Here is a 21,933-nt window from a genome sequence, read left to right on the forward strand (position 1 = left end):
AAGTCTCCAGCAATGTTTTTGTTTTTATTCTGCGATGGCACTGGTGATTACTAGGGCTGGGTGAGGTTGGATTCCATTCTGCAAGTCGTGGAAGGAAAAATCTATCCTATTTCGATCTGCTTCACTGTAATCTGCTGTTCCGCCACCCACACATATCAAAAAGAGCTGCCCGAAGTGAAGTTTCTCATGCCGTAGCACGAACCTAGCATGAAAGGAAAAGTGGTGTGAAGAGCCTTCTGCCACTGCGTAGAGTGGAAAAAACGTGCAGAGTTTCCCATGCCGAGAGCAAAATTACATGCAAGGTTTCTTGTGGCACTGTTACAGGAAACGAAACGCCACGATCCGGGTGAACTTTCAGTGGCGGCGGAGCCTTAATACGGATTTCACAGCATGGTCAGAAGCGAATTTCAGTGCAACTTCCGCCTTTTTGTTTTCGTGAGTGGAATTTTTGCCCAACCCTAGTGATCACTTTGTTTTGAACTGAAAGTTGTGCACAATCGTTCTCTTTTAATGGAATCCATTTCCCTTCATAATACCGTCAAACACGCAAAATGTGTGAAGGTTGTGGAGATGCTTTTTGTTTATGACCCGTATGATATGGCATTTATAACGCGCCTATACACAAGTGTTTCAAGGCATGACGAGGCAGGGGAGGGGGAACAAGGGAGGCCAGACAACGATCCTACTAGGCCAGGTGTCCTTCAGATCGAGCAAGTGCAGGGGAAGGAGAAGTGTGAGGGAGAAGGGGTAGAGGACAGTGCAGTGCATGGGATAAGAACCAAACAAAAAATAAATAAATAAAAGATAAATAGTAAGTAAAAGTACGGCCCACAGGTGGCAAGTGCAAGGATAAGTGCAGACATCAGGTGTCGAGTGCTGGTGGTGGGACTGTAGGGATACAGAACCAGTCCCCAAGTGCGGGGGTAGCCGGGAAGGCAGTGCAGGAGTGCGACTGGCAGGGGAAGGGACCTGGGCCCGATATCACAGGGTGACTAGGTAACCAGTGCAAATTCAGTGTCAGCAAGGAAGTCAGCAAGCAAGAGGAGGAGAAAAAGCAGAAGCAAAGAGAAAGGTTTTGAGGTGCTTCCGGAATCGAAGATGATTCTCCAAGTTTCAGGGAGGCAGGGAAGCTGTTCGAGGGAGGCACCAGCTGAAGGAGATCTACCACCAACTCGTTGCTTGGAGACGCAACTGACACTGAGGGAGTTTGAGGGAAATGAGTAAAGAGCTCAAGAGGGATGGTGTTTGGGGAGAGAGAGTTGAAGGTATTCAGGCCCCAGACCCCAGACCCCAGAAAGCCTTATGGACGATGCAGAGAGTTTTTAACTTAATCCTCACAGCCACTGGGAGCCAGTGCAGAGATTTCAGTCCTGGAGAGATACGATCCCTGGGCTTGAGGCCAAGGACAATTCTCGCGGTCGTGTTCTGGATAAGTTGCAGAGGGCGGAGAGTAGAAGTAGGCAGATTTAGAAAGAGGCTGTTGCAATAGTCTAGCCTAGAGAGAATCAGAGCTCTGGAGACAGTGAACTTCCGGGGGAAGGAGAGGAAAGGAAGTATACCTCCGAGGAGGTGCAGCTGGTAGTGTGACTTCTTGGAGACGTCAGAGATGTGAGGAGAGAAGGAAAGTGTAGTCGGAGATGGCCCCAAGGTTTTTAGCCTTGCAGGTGGGAACAGGAAGAGGGCCAAGAGAGGCTGGCCAGAGAGCTGAAGGGAAAGTGGGAGCGGGTGTGCCGATGAGGGGAATCTCAGTCTTACTGGCATTAAGGCAGAGGTCCTTGGCAGCACACCACTCCTGGATAGCAGTCGGAGATGAGGGAAATGGGGGAGGTGTGGGGGAGGCAGAGGGTAGCCTGAAGATGAGCTTGGTGTCATCCATCCGCATAGCACTGAACATTGGGGCAGAGAGCAGCGATGCGGTGGGCCAGGAGTGCCAGGTATTGGTTGAACAGCCAGGGAGAGAGGTTAGACCCCTGGGGGGACACCACAGGTAGAGAAAAAGATAGCAGAGAGGAAGGACCCAAGTTGGACCTGGGAGGGTCGGTCGAATAGGAAAGAAAGTCAGCTGCGCCAGAGCCTGACCAGTGATACCCAGGTTATCATGGAGACAGTTGAGCAGGATGGCATGGTTGACTGTGTCAAAGGCAGAAGAGAGATCAAGCAGGATGAGATCCCAAGGGGAGTTCGAGTCAAGGTTGGAGAGCAGGTCTTCTCGGATGTTCAGGAGAGCAGTTTCTGTGCTTCTGGCAGCTCTGAAGCCAGACTGATGGTCATGAAGACAGCCGACAGATTCAGTGTGGAGATTGAGCTGGGAGATGGCCAGTTTCTCCAGGAGCTTACCCAGGAAGGGAGTGATGGAGATTGGGTGATAGTTGGCCGGGCAGGAGGGGTCGGCAGTGGGTTTTTTGAGAAGCGGATGCACAAGGGAGTGCTTCAGGGGGGAAGGAGTGATTGCAGAATTCAGCCAGGGCAGGAGCCAGGGAGTCGATGTGGTCCTTGATGGTTTTGGAGGAACAGGGGTGAACCTGTTTCGTCGAGACTTTCATAGATCAGACTTGTATAGCAACTTGTATAGCAACCCCGTCGGGGCGGCAGAAGGAGGATAGAGGGGACAGGATGTCCTGGGTTTTAGAGATGAAATGTGAAGCCAGTGCCGTACAGGGGGCCTGGGAGGCGACGGGAGAGGTAGAGACTCCAGCAGGATTGGCCAGTTCCTTGCAGATTTTAAAGAGTTTGTCCGAATTGTTAGATGCCACAGAGATGCAGGTTTGGATATGCGCTCTCTTCTTGGTTAGAACAGAGAGCGGTATTGACTTTGCAGCAGGCGGCAGGCCAGTTTGTCAGAGGATGTACATGAAGCACGCCATTTCCTCTTGGCCACCCTACACTTGAGTTTTAGGGTGAGGAGGTCGGAATCGTACCAGGAGTTGCACTTGGCTGTGGGCTTCAGGCGGATTCTCATGACAGGGGCAAGGATACAAGAGTATCGGATATAGCTGAGTGGTGAGGGCTATGTCGGGATGAGAGTCAGCCAAAAGGGGATAGGGGGATGAGAAGGTGGCATCGAAAGCCTCAGCTGACACGTGCTTCATGGGCCGGATGACCGAAAAGGCGGGTGGCAGTGATGGAAGTGGCTTGGCCTGAGGGGTAGGGAGGGTGAGGTGGGAGGAGAGGAGAAAGTGATCACTCCAGGAGAGAGGAGTGGTGAGAGGGACAGAGGGGAAGGTCTGAGGAGATCAGAACATCCAGAGTGTGCCCTGCAGAGTGAATTGGGCCAGAGGGGAGAATAGTACGTACGTAATCTAGCCGTACCCTCCTTTTACTAGTCTAGTCAGTGACGCAATGCCATTGCTCTAATAGGGCTTCAGCTCCCTCCTGAAATGTGAGTTGAGGGGGCGGGGCTTCCGCACTTCGTTTGACACAGAAGGATGGAAATCCTTTATTGATTGAAACTTGCAGCGCTAAAGGCTTCCCTTGCCTCTTACCAAAATGCAAGTGCGCACATCAGCCCCCTCCTCTCGGATGCGAAAGAACACAATGTTGTCATAGGTTGGCTCGCATCCTTGGTGTGCGGGGTGCTGATGTGCAGTCCTTTTGTTAAGCGGCGAGGGGAGGAAAGCCTTTCCTGAAACTGGCAACACCAGAAAAAGCAAGGGTCCAAGGATATAACCACTTTAATACATATTTATTACACAAGCATATAGAAGAATACATGAATACACAAAACAGTTGGTAAACCATGATCACACACAACCCTTGCAATGGAAAAATTAATAAAACCACACGGAGTAGTACCCTAAACACTGAAAAAAAGAAGGGACAGACACCAAAGCCTAACCCGTGCTGCCTGAACGAAAAAGACCAAAGATAACCATACACCGAAATTCATGACAAAAACATCCAACAGAAAAACAAAAAATAAACATCTAATCCATTTACACCTCGAGCCACACTTGTTTATTGGCCCACCGCACAAAAGTGCTTCACCCTCAAAGGAATCCTTCGCTCTGGCTAATTTTGGAAAAGGCAAGGCACAAACAAACAAAATGCCAACTCGACTTTCGGCGGCCACCGTCAGTTCAGGGGTCACTCCTTTATCATGGCAAACATAGACACACCGCCATCTATAAAAAGCAAATCAGTAGGCAACAACTTAAGGCAAATATTTATGAAAATAACATAAGAAATAAAGAACAAAAAAAACAAACGCTGCACAAAGGTTTGGCTGTTTGCAAACCTAATTGGTCATCAATTCGTAGTATAAAACCATCATTTAGGTGCAAAAAACTACTCCCAGGAGCTGGAACCCTGTCTCACTTCATAGATGAACTGCCCAAAAAATGCAGCAACCCATTAGCATACTTGCAGGATTGTTCTTAAAAATGACAATATTATAAGGGTACAAAAATACCCAAATGCAGATTGTATCATATATGCTTAAGGTTCTCACAGATCGTGTAGTACCAACACTGAACTCGAATGAAGATTAGGGTGTTCATAAGGACATTTTAGCTCACTGGGCATAAAATACATGGAAATGCCAAGAGGCTCCTGCGCATTGGCATACCGAGGCGGAACAGAAAACGGTAGGAGTATTCCTGGGGTGGGTGGAAAACGGAAGGGGGTGGCACTTACAGTCTGTTCCTCTGGATATCTGGCCTCTAGACATCAAAATTATCAAAGCAGCTAAATGTGTATGTTATCTTTAAATCCAAACACTTGGTTATTGTCACTGTCATATTGTGTTTACTTACCCCCTGCCCACCTCCCACACTCCATACAACCCTTGGGATTGAACAGAGTGGGTGGGGCGAAGGGAGGGTCAGAGCCTCCCAAGTGTTGCCCCCGGTCCAGTTTTTGAGGAGGCCCTTGCATCACCAGTTGGCACCCACAACCCTTCGAAATGTAGGTATGCTGGCGCCCCGAGTATTGTGATGAATGGAGCACGGGATGGTGTAGGGTAGGGTGACTCAAAGGTTCTCTTTGACACAGTAACGCGCAGACATGAGAGCATCGGGGATACGTTTGCAAGGCTGTTCGTGTGTCCCGCTGGGAAGTGCAGATCCCATGTGGCTGTGCTGCTATTGCAGCTTTTCTTCCCGCATCCTGCACCCTGTAACGTTCGAAGGGAAACCTTCCATCCAAGGTGGACCTGGTGTCTAAACAGGCATCAGAATAGATCGTGGCGAACGCCAAAAAATAATTGAACTTTCTGCAACAGCGTAACCACAACAGCAACGCACTATAAATGCGCACCCCATTAAAACAACAATGAAAATAACGCCAACCTCGGCCACTCTCAAATGGACAAACGCTGAAGACAAAGAACCGACCACGCGACAGACCATAAGAAATCATGGGAAATAGCCACAAAAGGGGACCTCCAGAGACTGATCACATACTCAGACCCGGACGAGAGCCTAAATGACTCACCCACTCCCCCCGGACGTACCATATCCGAACCGGCAGACGCATTCAGATAGAAAGTTTGAGAGGATTCCGCTACACCAGCCCCAGCACCCAAGGAGGAGAATAAAACTCAACCCACATTAATCTATCAGCATTAGAACACCTACAGAACTGGCTAGAATAGAACGGCGAGGAGCAATCAGAGCACTTGCAAAGCGTGTTAGAACAGCACAAGGAGCACCCCACACAAACCAAACCCTGCCAGGCGTAGCCCTTTTGCCCACCCTGATGAAATTGGGAGGACTGGCAAGTGCCACACTCGGACAGATTCCTGAACTTATGCTAACCTTCATACAACCGACTAACAAAAAAACTCAGCATTTCTGCAAACTTGTCTCACTCAAAAATATCACACAACCATCCCTTGCACAACAACCCGCATGCACTTCACAACAACACATAAGCAACACCAACAGCACACGAGGACTGGCATCGACCCAATACTCGCACCAAAGCTCAGCAACCCGTGTATACAGAGTTGAAGCTGCCAACAGAACACCACTCCTCTCACTATCCTACTCCCGCTTCACCTGCTAACCCACCCCACCTTCTCATTTACAGATCAGCCAGAGCCCCTGGGGACCAACTCCGTTGGTAACGGTGCACGGTACAAATACCTTTAACATTTAAGGTTGGTAGCTTCAAAGAATATAATTAAAGACGAGGAGTCATTAAAACATCTCGAACTGCAATTAACTTTTCAAGCGAACCGGTTATGAAATGGAGGCAGTTTGGGTGGCAGTGCAAACTGAACTTCCCCCTCTCCCACAAAGCGTTGCTAATTACATACACTTGGTGCTAGTCACGTGTTTTTAACTGTATGCCGGAAACACATTTAATATTACATACCTTGAATGTTGTTTTATAAATGGATGTAATCTAGCAGCACCCGTGCTATTGTGCTGTCGAGATTCGAAGCGCAGAGCTCACCACACAATTATAGCAATTCAGCGTTTTCCAGCACAAGTCTGTTTTTGAGTTCCCATTATGTTACTGGGGATTATAAGGCACTGCTCCGTTTTTATGCTCTCCAGGTGCTCTAGCGAAAACAAAAGAGAGAAGGATGTGGGTTAGGTTTGTGGGGAGCGAGAGGGAAAATGCAAGATGGCTTTGTTTTGTTGCTTTGTGCAGACCAGAAGTGCCCTGAGCTCCTGTAGTTGTCGGGTTCTTGGTGTTCTGTGTCAAGACCATAAGAGGCTTTTTTGGCCCGCCACGGAGCCAGAATGGTTTAGCCCCGACTACAATTTGTAAATTGACCTTTACATATAAAGGTTGAGAATGTTAGTGGGGAGCTCTGTGGGTAACTTTGAGCATCCATCCGGTGAGGTCATGGCAACCTCTTGGCAGGATGATGCCATTTGAGTAGGGTACTTGTGACAAGATGTCTTGTGACGGTGTACACCGACAGGCTTTGGATGAACGCATTTTGGAGTGGGTACCAAGTAGACTGTGTGAGAGAACAGGTCCTGAGGAAACTTCAGAGTAGGAATTGCAGAGATGTCTGGGTCCAGTTGGGGTCTCTAGGAACCACTCATCCTGCTACGGGGTCCTAATGGGGCTTCTGGGAGTCTGTAACATGAAACTACATTGGGCGTCTGGGAACAAAATCGCAGGAGGACACTATCTGCATTTGGGGCCAGGTGGGCAAAATTGCAATAAGGCACCCAGGAGCAAACCCACAGGGAGCAAATGTACGCAGGGCCAGAATGATAGTGGTACACCCGGAAGCGGTATGATTATATATCATGCAGCAGGAAGTAGAAAGGTAAGCAGGCTAGTGAGGGGCAGGGAAGTGAGCCACGTATACCCAAGAATGACATGGAATAGAAGTCATGAGAGAGACATGCATCATTGCAAGTGATGGCATAGCATGAAAAGGTCTAAAAAGCGTCGCAAAACTGACCAAAAGCAATGCAGGATAGACATGAGAAATTATTCATTAATAAAAGGGGATTTATTGTGAACGAACACCAGCCTTTGATGAAGAAAAAAGGGGGCAACAGAATTGCTTCTCTCTGGGTTTGTTAGGGGAGATTTCCAATTTTGGGGGTTCTGCTGTCTGTTGTGTCTTGTGTTCCTTTTCTTGGTCCTGCATGAATGCTTGCTTGAGAAATTGCTTGGTGGAATTGTATGCCTGTGGAAATTTGTTGTGTGAGTGCCCCTGCAAGTTCCATGAATGTCAGTTGGAGTGAAGCAGCCTTCTGTGAGAGTGGAGGCCGGTGGATGTCTCCTGTGTCCCTTGCCACCAGTTTCTATGGCCACACAGGCCGTTTCTATGGCCGTGCAAGCTCCCTTGTCAACTATGCCCACCTTGGCTACCTTACCTCCTGCCAACCTCACCACCTCCCTCACAACTCCCCCCTTGTCACTTTCAACTGTACAAGCGCCAATGCCTACTCGCCCTACACTGACAACCCAGTCAGCCTCTTCCACCCTGCTTCCCTGGCCACCCATTGCCACCGCATCTATAGCGCCCTTGCCTCCTGCGGGCCCTCCCACACTGGCTCCCTCTCCTGCACCCTCCTCACTGACACCCTTGTCATCCGTGCCTACTCCTATCTCCAGGCACTCGTGCCATTTATGAGGGTCAGGGGCTCTGTCCCCTGCACCCAGCTCCTGCACCTTTTCAAAAGTGGCAACCTGCTCCATGTTGCCACACTAAACTCTTGCTCCGCTTTCAAGCACTCCTCTGACATCTGCCACCTCCTTGAACTCCTGGACCTTGATGTTCTTGCTCCTATTTAGACATGGTTTAAGGACAGCTCTGTAGTTTTGACAGACTTCTCCCTGAAGGCTACAAGATCCTCTCCATGCCCTGGCCCAACATGCCAGGAGGTGGAGGAGCCTCAATCTTTCTTGAGTGGATCCCTGTTTCCATTATTCCCCCTCAGGTTTACTCCTTCTTTTGAATGCCAGGTCTGCAGCCTCTCTCTCCTGTCGCCTCTTACTTTGACCACCTTCTATAGGCCGCTGGGCCAGTCCACCCTCTTGGAATGGGCTGATCTGGCCTCTTCTCTCCTCTCCTCATCTTCTCGACTCCTCCTGCTGGGGGATCTTAACATCCATCTTGACTCTCCGGACTATTCATGACCTTTCCACAACCTGTGACTCACTTTCTCTTTCCATCCTACCCTTTGGTCCAATGCACACTGCTGGTCACACCTAGGATGCTCTCATCTCCATAGACATTCCACTCTCTATTTCTCTCACCACCTCACTCACATGGACTGATCATTCTCTTCTCTTTCCACTTGAAGCTCTCTTCTCATTTAGCAATGGCCCACCCTACACCACCTCCTTCCTTCAAGGTCATCCGACCTATGAAAAGAGTGTCAGTGGGTGCCTTTGCCTCCACCTATTCTTCTGCAACTCCTGCGGCTGACTCCCACCCTGATGCAGCCCTCTCTAACTTTCACCGTTCCATCTCCAACTCTTGACATTCTTAATAACCGTGGCATGAGGGTCTGACTGAAGCCTGCCAAAAAAGGTACAATCCACCAAAGAGGCAACAAAGAAAGTACAATGTAATTATTGGAAATGGTCTTCATGCAGGAAAAGAAAGTGTTTGATACGGTATTACCCACTATCAAAAGATGTGTCTTACTATGGTTGGTCACCACTTATATGGAAGATGCTAAAGATAAGTGGAATATTAAATAGTAGTAAAGTACTAATATAAGATTAAAAGTTAACTGACTTCTGGGAAATTTGTATACCTAGGGATTCACAATTTTAACATGAATGTGTATCAGTTTCCATGCTTGGCAACAAGCAGATTGATGTTATCGAAGTATAACGTGCAGATATGTTTCGCATGTTGTAACGTTGACGATGCGGAAGTGAGGTTCCCGTAGAAAGGCGTGCAGGATTCTTATGCTACAAGGGGTAAAAATGTAAATGTGCTCAGCGTTTTCTATATCAGAAATTCAGTGAAAGATCAAACGTGCAGCTTAGCAAAAAGGTATGCGGATTGACTACTGTACTGTAATATGGCATGCCATCAATATCGGTTGCTTGCCATAACATAAAAGTGCATTTTGGGAACATGAGAACTACTGGTTTGACAAATATTTATTAAAACGGCTCATCGGATAAGTTCTAGTCCGAGCCAGAGGGTTTCCTGAACTAGGGGCAGGGAAGTTTGGCCTGGGGCCTCCAGAGAACGGGTCTCCGGCAAGTATGGTGTGCAGCTAGTTGTGTTGGGGCCCAATTCATACCCTAAATAAGTTCACTATTATAATTAATGAATATGTCTTTGAACCTTTACCTGTTATGTCTGTGACCTTTCTCGGGTGTTAACTGTAAATGGTAATATTTGCACAATACAATAACATGAAAGGAATAAAGAACATGGTCGGGCATTGTAAATGCCCTAACTGCTTCCGTTTTCTGTTGCAGCTTGGATTCTGTGGTCTCATCATGATGGAAGAAATGCCAACTGACGTGAGGGTGACCAATCAGAACCAAGAGCAGTTCCTGCTGCTGGCCAAGTCTGCAAGGGGGGCAGCCCTAGCCACACTGATATACCAGGTGCTGGAGGCACCCGGGGTTTACGTGTTTGGAGAACTTCTCGAAATGCAAAATGTGAAAGAGGTGGGTGTTGTTTGCTTTTCCAACCCGAGGACCCGTACACCATTCTATCACTGTATCTCAGCCGTAGCATTTAATAACTCACTATTTCAGTAAGACCATCATAAAGCTCTGTCAGTGTACCTCAGTCCTGCCTTGCAGCTCCCCTGCCAGAAGGCTATCTGCCCCAGCTGGCAGTGACACTCGGTGGCAACCTGAAGCGCAAAGTGCTTATTCCAGTATTGAGCAAGCCCAATACTCGCACCTCAGTCTGCCTTGCATCACATCCTGCCATTCCAGTCCTGGACCTAAAAACTGCTCTATCAATGCTGAGTCTCTGTTGTGCGGCTTTTCCATTGCACCTCAAACTGACCTGATGAACACTCTTCTTGTCTTCTAATTCAACCCTCTTACAGCTGTGCCTGCCCCCCTCAACACTGTGAAATGTTTTTCATGCCTTTTGTTAACGTTTTACAGCTGGCAACAGGGGATCATGCTGCCACGTTCCGGCTTCTCACGGTCTTTGCCTATGGAACGTATGGTGATTATATGGGTATGACCTCTTTCTAAGTCCATTTTGTGAAGTGTACTTTTGTTACGTGTTCTCAAGTTTTGATGTGTGGGTGATAACAGCCCTATTTCACTTTTAATTCTGAATTGTTCGTATCATGTGCTCAATTCGGAGTAAACGCTTGCCCTCTGCTTCCCTGATAATGTCTAGGATGTAAGATTTATTTTTATGGGGTAGTCTTTTTGAGAAGCAATGCAATCCATGTTAAGACTCGGAGCACTCTATTCGATCCCATAATCAGAATGTGTTATGTTTCCAGACTGTTATTCTGATCGGATTTGACCCTTAGACAATAGACGTCTGGTCACATGAGACCTCCTTCCCTTTTGAATTATTTATGATCTCCTTTGTGGCGAGTCCTTCTCCTGTTGCATCGCTGCATGTCTCTTGGGGACACAGAGAACAGCCTTGCTTTAGTGCTTACCAGAGTGCTGATCTCCTGGGAGGCCATAACTTGTCTCTGTTATTCTCTAGTATTTTACCTGTGCAAAAACAGTTCATTTTCTTCACAACCCACCTGGCGTGCCGCTCAACCTTCAGAACCACCCTAGGATCCAAGTGCGCCATTTTCAACACGCCAATCACATCTTGAACTAACACCAAGAGCCTACATTTCTGTCCATCTGGGGTCTCTACATCTAGCTTAAATCACAGCCATAATCGGCGCCTTGCATAACAATTTTCAAATGCAACTCCTGTATCTCCTTCTGGAAAAGCTGCTGGAATCTCGGCAAAAAACGGCTCAGACTAAACTCTGTTTAGTTATTATCAGTTCAGTTCATTGATCTTTATTTTAACAGTTGTCATAAAAGCATTTGATGACAAAAAATAAAAGCATAAAGGAAAGAAAGACGTATGTTTAAATATAAAATAGGTTTTATGCGATTCAAGCAGAAGAAGCAGAAATTAATCGAGTCTTCTTTTACTACTTGGATCTTCTGGGCCAGGCATATCAAAAAAGTTTTAAACGGCAAATATACAGTTTACTATCATTATTATCTAGCTCGGCTTTGTGGGGGACAACTTCTACAAGCGCTAGGATCGAAAAATGTACAGTAAGACTGGTCAGCCTGCAAGCTGATTCCTGGTTGCCCACTTGCTAGACCCAAAAAATGTGTCGCGGCTTCCATTCCCACAAATGCTTGCCTTCAAGGCTGCACTATAGTATTAGGATGGACCTGCCTTCTGCAATGCGCAATGCCGCGCAAACTATATGGCCTTCTGGACAACCTACAAAGTGAGGCCACAAACGGCTCTCCTGTCGACAAGTTTCGCTGAGGAAATTGTTCCCAGAGACATCCCGGATACATGGGGAAGCCCCTCACAGTTAAGAGCTTGAAAACCCACCTTTTTTTTCAAATCCCAGGCCGTGTGCAATGTCCCCTGGGAGTCGGGCAGTTAAATGAAGTCCTAACATTATTATGAAGTATAGCACTGGTGTGCACATTATACATTTCCAATTCACATTGAAATTAAGCAGTGTTAGTTTTGGGAATTTGGGATCACCAATAAAAAATACCCGAAGTATTATTAAGCCCTCTTTACCCCTTCATCAAGCAAGTCGTCTGATGAAACTGTATGTATTAAGAACCATTAAAGAATTAACTTTTAAGGACAAAACCACTCTAGATAAACAAAGGCGAGCCCATAGACCAGGTAGGCGGTAGTTGCTCAATAGAAATAGCCTGGGTTCTGCTTGCTTCCCCATGGGGTGCATGGAAGTGATTTCTTCGTTACACCCTGACCGAGGTATGCAAGTCTGCCCAAACCCACAATGAATGTTGCAAGTCACTGCCCCTTAATGCAATTTTGATTAAAAAACATTTTTTGATTTTTTTTTTTTTTGTTCAAAAACGCGTTTTTGATTTTTCTAAAGTGGCTGTTCTTTACCCTATCGTTATTGCATGGCAAGCAGTAATCTGTGGCATCGTTTTTATTAGGTGGGTGGTATTGCAGGGGTGGATATACCAGTGAAAAAGCAGCTTCCTCTCCCTTCTTGAAGCGTGTCTTGTAATGTGCTTAAGGATAACCTCTGGCAAGTTATCTTACAGACAAAATCCCCTTTTTGTTCCTAAAGTAGATTTACAACTGAAACACTGCTTTCCAACATGTATTCTTAAGGGGAAACCTAGCTGAATGGTGTTGCTGTCCATTCATAAGTAGACATGGGCCTCTCCTGGGCGGGGAGGAAGGAAGCCGAGTGAGGGATGAGGGATCATTTACAGATCACCTTGCCCCAGTGGCTGGTCACGACTTATCACAGCTGCAGATGTGCAGTCCGAATGCTTCTCCATAAAGTAATACTGCCTCCTCGTTTCCCAGCTTGCCTGTCGGGGGCACTCAGCTGTGAGAGACAGTTAATCAGCCCTTTATCATTTCATAATGGAGGTTTCAGTTGCCAAGGCCAATATCTCGAAAGCGACAGCCACTATGACATCTCTCTTCTTCTAAGTGACACAAAGTATAATAGCTTTCTGTATTACTGCTGGTCTATCTAAGCGCTTAACGGCAATAAAACACATTATGTGTATACAGTACATGCAGTAAATCTCTAAGGTGTGCTGTATTCATTCATCCATTAAAGGAATAAACATGAAAATGGAAGGATGGGTGAAAAAAGCCACCAAATCCTTGAGTACTCCTCAAGGTGTTGCGACACCTGTCTGCTATATTGCTCCCTCTGCACCCTTAATATCTGTGATTTGTGATACTGTTAGAAAATCATGTTTGTCAGATTGTCTTGCGTGGCCTGCTGCATCTGGGGAAGGGAAAAACACAAGCACCATATTTAAAGAGTCCTAGTAAAACCTGCATTACTACACATTTCCCCTTGTGCAAGGTAAGAGCAGCTTCTGACTGACCGTGTCGGCTTGCATGCTCATCTGAACCGTGCATCCAAGCCAACCTTGGACTGGCTCAAAGCCAAGGGTCTTCAACGTTTGGCTCTCCCAGATGTTTTGGACTACAACTTTCATCAGCTCTAGACAGCCTAATCAATGGAGGGATATCATGGAATTCGCATTCCAAAATATCTGGAGAGCCACAGGCTGCAGACCACTACTCAATAGATGCCTGTTTGACAAGGTAGACCCTGGACGTACCTGAAACTTGCTTTCAGGTCTGCCATCTTGTCGGCCTGCCCCTACTGGACTCTCTAGCTCGGGGGCAACGCTATTGTCTTGGAAACAAGACCATTGAGAACACTGCTGGTTCAATCCCCGTCCCACCCTTAGAGGCTGGACTCCAGCATGAAGCTTGATACAAAAGAGCAATTCAATTTCTTTTTGTACATGATTTTGTCCCTTTGCCATAGGAGGGGAACATGGAAGACTGAAAGTAGTCTTAGGGGGTCAAGTACGTCTGCTGTTCCGCGAAGTGTCTGTTGTGCGGTCTCTTCATAATGTCAGTGGGGTGTAGAGGCCATTCGATGGGGATGTGAGAGGTTGATTTCAGCTTGCTGAGCGAGGCCGGATTTTGGGTCAATGTTTCTGATAATTACTTTGCCAGTATCGCATCATCGTCAGGAGCACACTCTGACTGAATGTGAGCCTTCTGTATTTTTCCCATGGGGTGGGGAGGCGCACTACACATTCCACGGTGGACTACGGGGTAATTAGTTTTCTCTGTGTGTTTGTGGTGTGTGCGTTCCCTGAAGCCTCTAGGAAGCTTCTCATTGGAAGTGTAGGGTTCCTTCTCTCCAGTGTTGAGGGAGTGGAAAATGGAAGATGGCTACTATGGACTGCCATGGAGACACCTCTAGACATGGCCATTGGAGATTCACTTGTAAGACACTGCATCCCTGATCATGAACAGGGGGATTTAAAAAAAACAAAAGGGTATGTTATGTACATAGGCTGTGGGGCAACATTGTATTATGCTCTTGTGCATCGACGTATGTTGGGAGTACTGCAGGCACACTGGGTGCTTCCGCTGGGTTACCTTCCACCCTCACATGTGCAGAGTAGACCAGGGCGGTTGAAAAGTCCCACTTGCAGGTACCTGCCGAGTTCATCTCCATTATCCCCATATGGTGGCTGGGTTTGGAATAGCAAGTGCCCCGTCTAGGAATTGCAACTTGTGAATGGAGGGAGTCCCTACTACTAGAGGGCACTAGCCCACACCTGCACTTGCCCGAGCCCTCTGTTGTTGTTGTTCTGCAATGCGCCTTTGGTAGTTGATGCTGCCTTGGATTTCTGATGCGTTTGGCCTGTGCTCGCTCTCCTTCCTAACTTGATGGGAACCCTGCTCGAGCAGCAGCTCAGGCTAGAAACGTGTTCCAGAGATGCGGCATGCTGCAGCCTCGGAGTTTAGAGTTCATAATGCCTGGAATGTAAACCTCCTTTCACACTCGTGGGCCCGTGTTCCCCAGTCGCCCAATCATGTGTCTGTTTTTCCTTCCGGTCAGGTCTGTGTCTGCTCGACGCGTCCTCTCACTTCTTGCGATTTGGCTGCATTTTATTCTTATTGGCGCCTTTCTGTTTACTTTCAAAAAGAATGTCTAGATGAAGAAGTTTAATAGATCAAAATGTTGTTGGGAGGATGGGTTGGGAGCAAGAGGGTAGTTCAAGGCTCTGGAATAGTTTTGGGTCCCTGGTTCCACAGGTGTGCTCAGTTATGACTGATGGGTGACATAACCCTTGAAATCCGGTGCTGGTGTTATGGATGTTTTTCTAACCGAAGTACTACATGCATTTGACTTTCTAAGTAATATTATGGATTTTTAGGGAGCAACAAATGAGGCAACATACATCTGTTATGCCACATACATCTGTTATGCCACATACATCTTTATGCCATAACACGGCTCCAGATTTAGGTTACAATTTCATCTTTGTGCACAATGTGACCTTTCTCTGAAAGATGTTCTTGGGGTTGGTCTTGGTTTTTTGACATGTTGCATATGAAGGGCGGTTGGGAGAGTTTTGTAGAAAGGGGGATGTGAGGTTGGGGTTGCATGCATGGTCCTGGTGCAACACACCTTTACTGAATCCGATTCATATCCGCAATCCCTCCAGCATCCTGCCCTTCAATGGCCTTACCCTTCCTTACGGAACCACCATCTGAGCTATTCAGGGCCCCACTCGTTTCAGCATGAAGGAAAGCAAAGTGGTACATCCTAGCTAACACAGCTACAGGTCCTCCCATCCCTTTTCACCACGTTCAGCACAAAGTACGTTTTCCTCCTGTCCACAGACTCGTCTTGCCACACGTTATGCCCACGATCACATGTATGTGATCGTCGAAAATGGTAATCATACAGGTGCAAAGGAGGGCTCTGTAGTTGGCTTTCGTTGTGTAACTAACCATACTCTTTCCTGTTGGGGGGTGGGGTTTATTAGCAGAGTCCTCAAACCTTCCTGCTCTCAGCGATGCCCAGAAGAACAAGCTCAGGCACCTGTCTGTAGTGACACTGGCTGCAAAGGTCAAGGTAAGTATATCGTGACACTGATCCAGAGGGTAGTGGGCCAGATGTGGCCGGGTGATTGGGCGTTTTGGAGGTGGGGAGAAAGTGACCTTGGGGCACTCGATCACTGTTGGCGGAGGGGGAAAAGGGTGGGACTCTTAACATGGTTATGAAGAGGGGCCCCGTTTGGCTTCTGCAAAAAAAGTCCACACGTGTCTATGCATCATTCACCTTTTCATTGTGCCCTTGTGCCCTTGTGTGTGTTGGTTGCTGTTGCCTTGCTGGTGAATGCAATGTCCAGTCACGTGATGTGTGGGTAGGGATTCCTGTCTGTCGTTTGGCATGAAATTCCCTGTTGGTCTGTCTGGGTTGATTACCACCTCCTGTCGCTTTGCAGTGCATTCCATATTCTGTGCTACTGGACAAGCTGCACTTGAAAAACGTCCGACAGCTAGAGGATCTTATTATCGAGGCCATCTATGCCGATGTGGTACGAGGGACCCTGGACCAGCGCAACCAGCGGCTTGAAGTGGACTACAGCATCGGGCGGGATATCCGCCGGGAGGACCTCAGTGCCATCGCCCGTACCTTACAGGACTGGTGAGTACCCAGGGTAGCACGTCATCTGCTTGTTCCTGTCTCTATGCCGTTTTGTTCGCTCTAGTTTCTTTCCACCTTTCTTGTTTCCCTCCGCCATCTATAATAGCCAGCTTTCCATCATGTTGCCCAGAAACACATGCATCCACTTGCATAGCAAATCAAGTACCTACCCTGTCCACACAAGACCCCTAGATTGATGCGCCCCCACAGGATTGATGTGAGCTTTATCATAAAACGGTAATTGCTTTGGAGAAACCTGCTGTGTATATAAGAAAATGTAAGCGGTGCTCCAAAAGCTTGATGTCCGACCTCATTGCTTCCACCCCCAAGCCCCCCTCCCCCCTCCACCCCACCCGCTGGGATCTGGCGCAAGATGTAATGCATTGGACGGATAAACAAGGGTTTAGGACACTAATCTCAGGGTAGCACCCTTCAGGGGTGTCAGAGATTTGGAATCTTTGTGGCTGAAGTATCTTGCCGAATTCTATGGGGGTTGGGGGGGGGTAGTTCAAGCGAGGAGGGGCCACATGAAGACGGCACAGCTCAGTGAGCAGCAAGGACATGTACTAATTCCACGCCAAAGGGAGCCTGCTCGACTCTGCAAAGGGGGGCACAAAAATACTGTGGCCAGCTCTTCCATCCAGTGGGAAGAAGGGGGGGGGGCGCAGTACACTTCTCCTGCTTCATGAAAGCAGCCATGTGGGCGGGGGGGGGGGGGCGGCGAGGGGGGACAATGTGCACCGTATTTTAGTTAATGGTTAATTGCTTTACTCCACCCACGTGCTGGGTAGGTTATTTGCGAAGTGTCGCCTTATTGTGTTCTCTGCCCAGGAAGTAAAATGTATCATGATTCTGTTCTTCCAGTCGAGCTTCTGTACTTCCCCCCTGTGCTCTTTTGCTCCTGCTGACAATGAAGGCTGTTGCGAATTGAGATATTCCTGTAAGTGCAGTTTACTCATTGTGACAATTAGGTGCCAGTTTACGGCACCTAATAGCCTCGGGAAGTGTACAGGATCCGAACGGCCTGCAAGTGCTGAGGAAGCTGCATAGAAAGCACGACTATGGAGTGTGTCGCACAGGAGAGGTAAAAGAGGGGAGGGTAAGGGTCGCGGATGAGCCTTAGCAGCGTGCGAGCAAAGGATAAAGCTGGAATGTGTGTACCTTCTGGGGTGTTCCGAGACCAGAGTAGATGGGCAGAGGTAGGTGGTACGGGGTCCTTTCCCCACACCTGTAGCTGCATGGGCCTAACGAGTCTCAAGTGGCCATGACATATTTGCCTCCCTTTGAGTCCGCTCTGTAGTCATTAACCCCAGGCCTTGTAGGAATATAACGAAATCTCTTTCTACACGGAGCCTTAGGAATTGGAAGCATCTGTCCTCTTTTCAAGCCACATTCAGTTGACCACCCATCCTCCTCCTTGGGCACAGAGGCCTGTAAATTGGTACTGAAAACGTGTTAATCCCAGTTGACGTTGGATTTAATCCTTGCTTTTGTGCTCAACCTTAGTTGGCATTTTCCACTGTCTAAAGAGCCCTTTGCAGCTTAATACCTGTGTTAAGTAGATTTTTGTACAACCCTTTGGTGAAGGCTATGTCACCGTCCAACCCAATGGTAGAACAGTGTGTCGACGGAAAGGTAAGACCAGACTCTATAATGGTAAGGGTAGCGGAGCAGTGCGGCTTAACTTCAGGAGGGAGGAACGCCAGCACGGAAGAACAGTTATTCAAAACAGTCACCACAAAAGTATACTGCACTGGTATACTGAAAGGAAAAAAAAGTCGCGCATCTAATTTGTGAGGTAAGAAGTACTCTGGTGAAACATCACAAAATAGAGCCTCATGTAGTTATAAAAACAGTAAATTGTCTGTTGATCCTAAACTCTAGGCCCCATACCTGGTGTCAGACACTATACATATAGATCTCCAGAGGGAAGTTGAGAGTACAGCACTACAAGGTAAAACAGTAAATATCATAGTCCAGGTCCATGAATACTACACAGAATTGAGTCCCAGGATTGCTACTGCACTCTAGGTAATGTGCCCACAGTACAGTGCTAAAGCTCAGTGGTAGAAAACTAGGGTCCACAAATCGCTGCCAGGTTTACTTTACTTGTGCAGAGGGGTACATTCCATTCCAAGGAAGGGCGCAATAACGGCACACAATGATGGCCTGCATATCCAGTCGCCGGAATGCAACAGGTTAAAATATGTCTCATAAATCAGGGGTATTTACTAAAATTCCAAGCTTGGTGAAGAATACTAGGGACCCTAGGGAGGACTCGAGAAAAATGTCACCCGTCAGGTAAGTACCCTAGAATGTCATTTGTAGGCGTTCTTTTGTTGTAAAGAAAATGTTCCCATAGCAAACAGTAGGCTGACCTGTGGTTATTGTGCAAAGTTGGGTACCAAGAACTAACTGCCTAAGCCCAGGTGGCACCATTGGAGACCCTAAAGAAGTGAGTTAGTGCCAGTTTCGAGGCCCAGCAGCCTGAGGTGTAGAGACGCAGAGCATGGTTCTGCTCCCAATGCAAGGTAATGGAGACATGTAATTGTTGGGGAATTGCAGAACTCGGTGACCACGGACCTTGGGGACCCAGAGGGTGGAAGTGAGGTTTAAGGATTCTCCTCTTGTGCACGTCTCGAGGCCACCCAGAATATATTCCGGAGGAAACTGGCAGGGTTGTCACCTGCTATACCTGGAGATGTTTGGTGTACCCAGTATAAGCTCTTCTTATACTGGGTACACCAAACACCAAAAAAAAAGAGATTTTTAGAGCATTTTCTTAAAATTCAGTTTGATCCCTCAATAAATGATGATAATATAGGGAATGCCCTCACATAGGTGGTTACATACCCCTTGCATCGAAAGTATCGCCGGCAATCGAATGGGATTGTCTTAATGAAGAGATGGGGCTTTGAGGAGGTAGCGACCCTCGGATATATGTCCAAACTTCAGTGGAAAGGAGGAGGGCTGCAGAAGAGGAATATGACAGAACAGAGCCATGCATTGAGTAGTTGTTGTTATTAAAGATTCGTAGTAAGGGTTGTGTTGATGTAGCACCACACATTTTTTAACCAAAATAAAATCTCAGGAGTGGAAAAGGATTTCCCTCATGATTATGCTAAATGTGCGTCCTCTAAAGACCCAAACAAGTTTAAGGGGCTCAGATGAGTTGTGTGCTTGCAGGTCGCGTAAAGATGAGGCACGTTTTGTATTCATTTCTACTTTTTTTACTGATCAGAGAAGTAGATGGTTTAGGCCATATTTTATTAGAAATTACATTCTGTTGTGTACTGATAGTTTTTTATTTATGCATTATAATGAGCATGGCTTTATGTATGATGATTTAAACTATTTAAAAGAGGATTTTAGAAGTTTTAGAGTATTCCGAGTATTAGAATAGTTTAGATTATTTATGATGTATATGATTTTGTTATTTATAACTCTGTTTTTGGTGGATACGGAGTAAAGAATTACTGACTGATTGAGGGCGAGTATCTTGAGTAATCCACTAACCCAAAGCCCAGAGCTAAAGGACTCGTGGTGTCTTGTTTCGGGAACGTCGGTTGCAGTGAGGCGAGATCATCCAGTAAGTACTGATCTTTTACTGGACGAGATGAAGGATCCAGTCACTAAGGGACTTGCTGAGCCTACGTCGAACCCGATGGCCCAAGAGAATGTGAGCCTCGCCTACATGGGACCCGCCACCCCAAGTGAAAACAGTTATCAGGATGGGTCAAGGAGAACGAAGGAACCCGTACAAGACCAACCCCGCAGGCTCAGCTGGCAAACATAGGCCACAGCCCCTGCAGCAGGAAGTGCAAGTGACCCAGAACGGCCCAGAGCAGCAGATGAGGTGGAGTGTTGGGGTCCCAACACACTTCCAGGTGGCGGTAGGTTCCAGCATCAAGGCGAGAGCCCTGGTAGTATACAGTAAACTGCAGGAAGTGGCTTGACAACAGTGCCAGGATGGAAGGTCTGGACAAGCCAGCAAGGATGACCAATGGGAAGAACAGGAGGACTCGGCAGGATGCCCAGCAACAGAAAACCCACACCGAGATCAGCCTAGGAACCGGGGGCCAGGCAGTATAGCAAACCTGGTCCTAAAAATGCAGCAGCACCACCAAACGGTGAAAAGTCCTTTAGCAGGTAAGTCAACCTGAACCCCTTCTGCTGGATTTTTGGAACAGAGTGTAGGAACAGTGTACTCCTACATGTACCCACACTCAGACTGGCCTCTGCCCCCCCAACCCAAATGGAGGATTTCACACATGTTTTGTCAGCCAGCCAATCGTGTTGTCCTTACAAGTCATCTGACACCTAGATGCAACTTCACAGGAAGTGTAATATCTGGACCAGGGCCACTCACTGCTTTAGACCAGTTACAGTCGATCTAAAGGCTGCTTCCCAGGGCTCATAAAGTGCCTATTTGGGAGGAATGGCTGGCCATTTTAAGCACACCTCTTGGTTACCCTGAACAAAGGAAATCCCTTTAACAAAATGGCCAAGAGTAGTGGTTAAAAAGACTCATTAGTACTTGACTGGCCACCATAAGGTATATTGGGCTACTAATGAGGTAAATCGGCTTATACCACTCGTGAAGCTAAAACTGAATAGCTGCTACCACCACACCCCCTAAAACCAATATAGGGTGATCGTCGTAGGGCTAAAATGGGTGGCCAAAAATGCAACCCAGTCCTACGAGCCATCTTGGCTAAGTTTATGTTGAATTTCCATCTTAATTGATATTCTCCTCACCTGTGAGTACCCAGCGCTTTTGCTGGACTATTGGGGTTTTATGACTTTGATGAGTGAGTGAGTGGGAGTCTTATTCCTCACTCGCCCATTCTTATTTTTGTACCCTGGGCAACTCTTTTGGCTTTATTTTGATGGAGTCACTTTCCTCCATCTTTTTCTTTGGCACGTGTCATTTCCAGTTGTAGCACACAGCACCTTATGTGCAGTGTTATTGGAAGCTCTTTGAGCTTCCCCCTTTGATTTTATTTTTTCTGTTCTCAAGGATAGGAGGGTACTTTTTCTCTTTTTTTTTTTATCCTACCTAGACTTTTCTTGTAAGTCCAGCACCCCCAGACTCCTTATGTGGAGTGCGGAAGGGACACCTTGTATCCCTTTTTCCCTTCTCCTGTACTGTTTTTGTTACAGTAGCAATTCCATCTGAGCTGTTGGCAGTGGGTACGTTTCTTACTCATTTTGTGAAACCTATAAAGCAGGCTGCATTTGTGGCTCCGTTAAGGCCCACAAGGGACACCATTGATACAAAACGGTTCCTGTCTTCTGTTTTTGCCAACTTACTTTGGTTTGT

General features: G+C 47.3%; 1 protein-coding gene across 2 annotated transcripts in view; it reads left to right on the forward strand.

Annotated features, from left to right (window-relative positions):
- COPS7A (COP9 signalosome subunit 7A) overlaps positions 1–21,933 on the forward strand; it is a 217,502-nt gene that overhangs the window by 81,525 nt on the left and 114,044 nt on the right. The window contains exons 2-5 of one of the 2 annotated variants that reach the window (XM_069650669.1): positions 9,865–10,059; positions 10,513–10,588; positions 15,946–16,034; positions 16,408–16,610. In XM_069650669.1, coding sequence (XP_069506770.1) covers positions 9,886–10,059; positions 10,513–10,588; positions 15,946–16,034; positions 16,408–16,610 — 542 coding nt within the window. In that variant the 5' untranslated portion in view covers positions 9,865–9,885. The remainder of the gene's footprint in view (positions 1–9,864; positions 10,060–10,512; positions 10,589–15,945; positions 16,035–16,407; positions 16,611–21,933) is intronic. The other variant, XM_069650670.1, reaches the window with a different exon arrangement.

Source organism: Ambystoma mexicanum, chromosome 3p (genome assembly GCF_040938575.1).
Source record: "Ambystoma mexicanum isolate Mex_15411 chromosome 3p, UKY_AmexF1_1, whole genome shotgun sequence".
NCBI lineage: Eukaryota > Metazoa > Chordata > Amphibia > Caudata > Ambystomatidae > Ambystoma > Ambystoma mexicanum.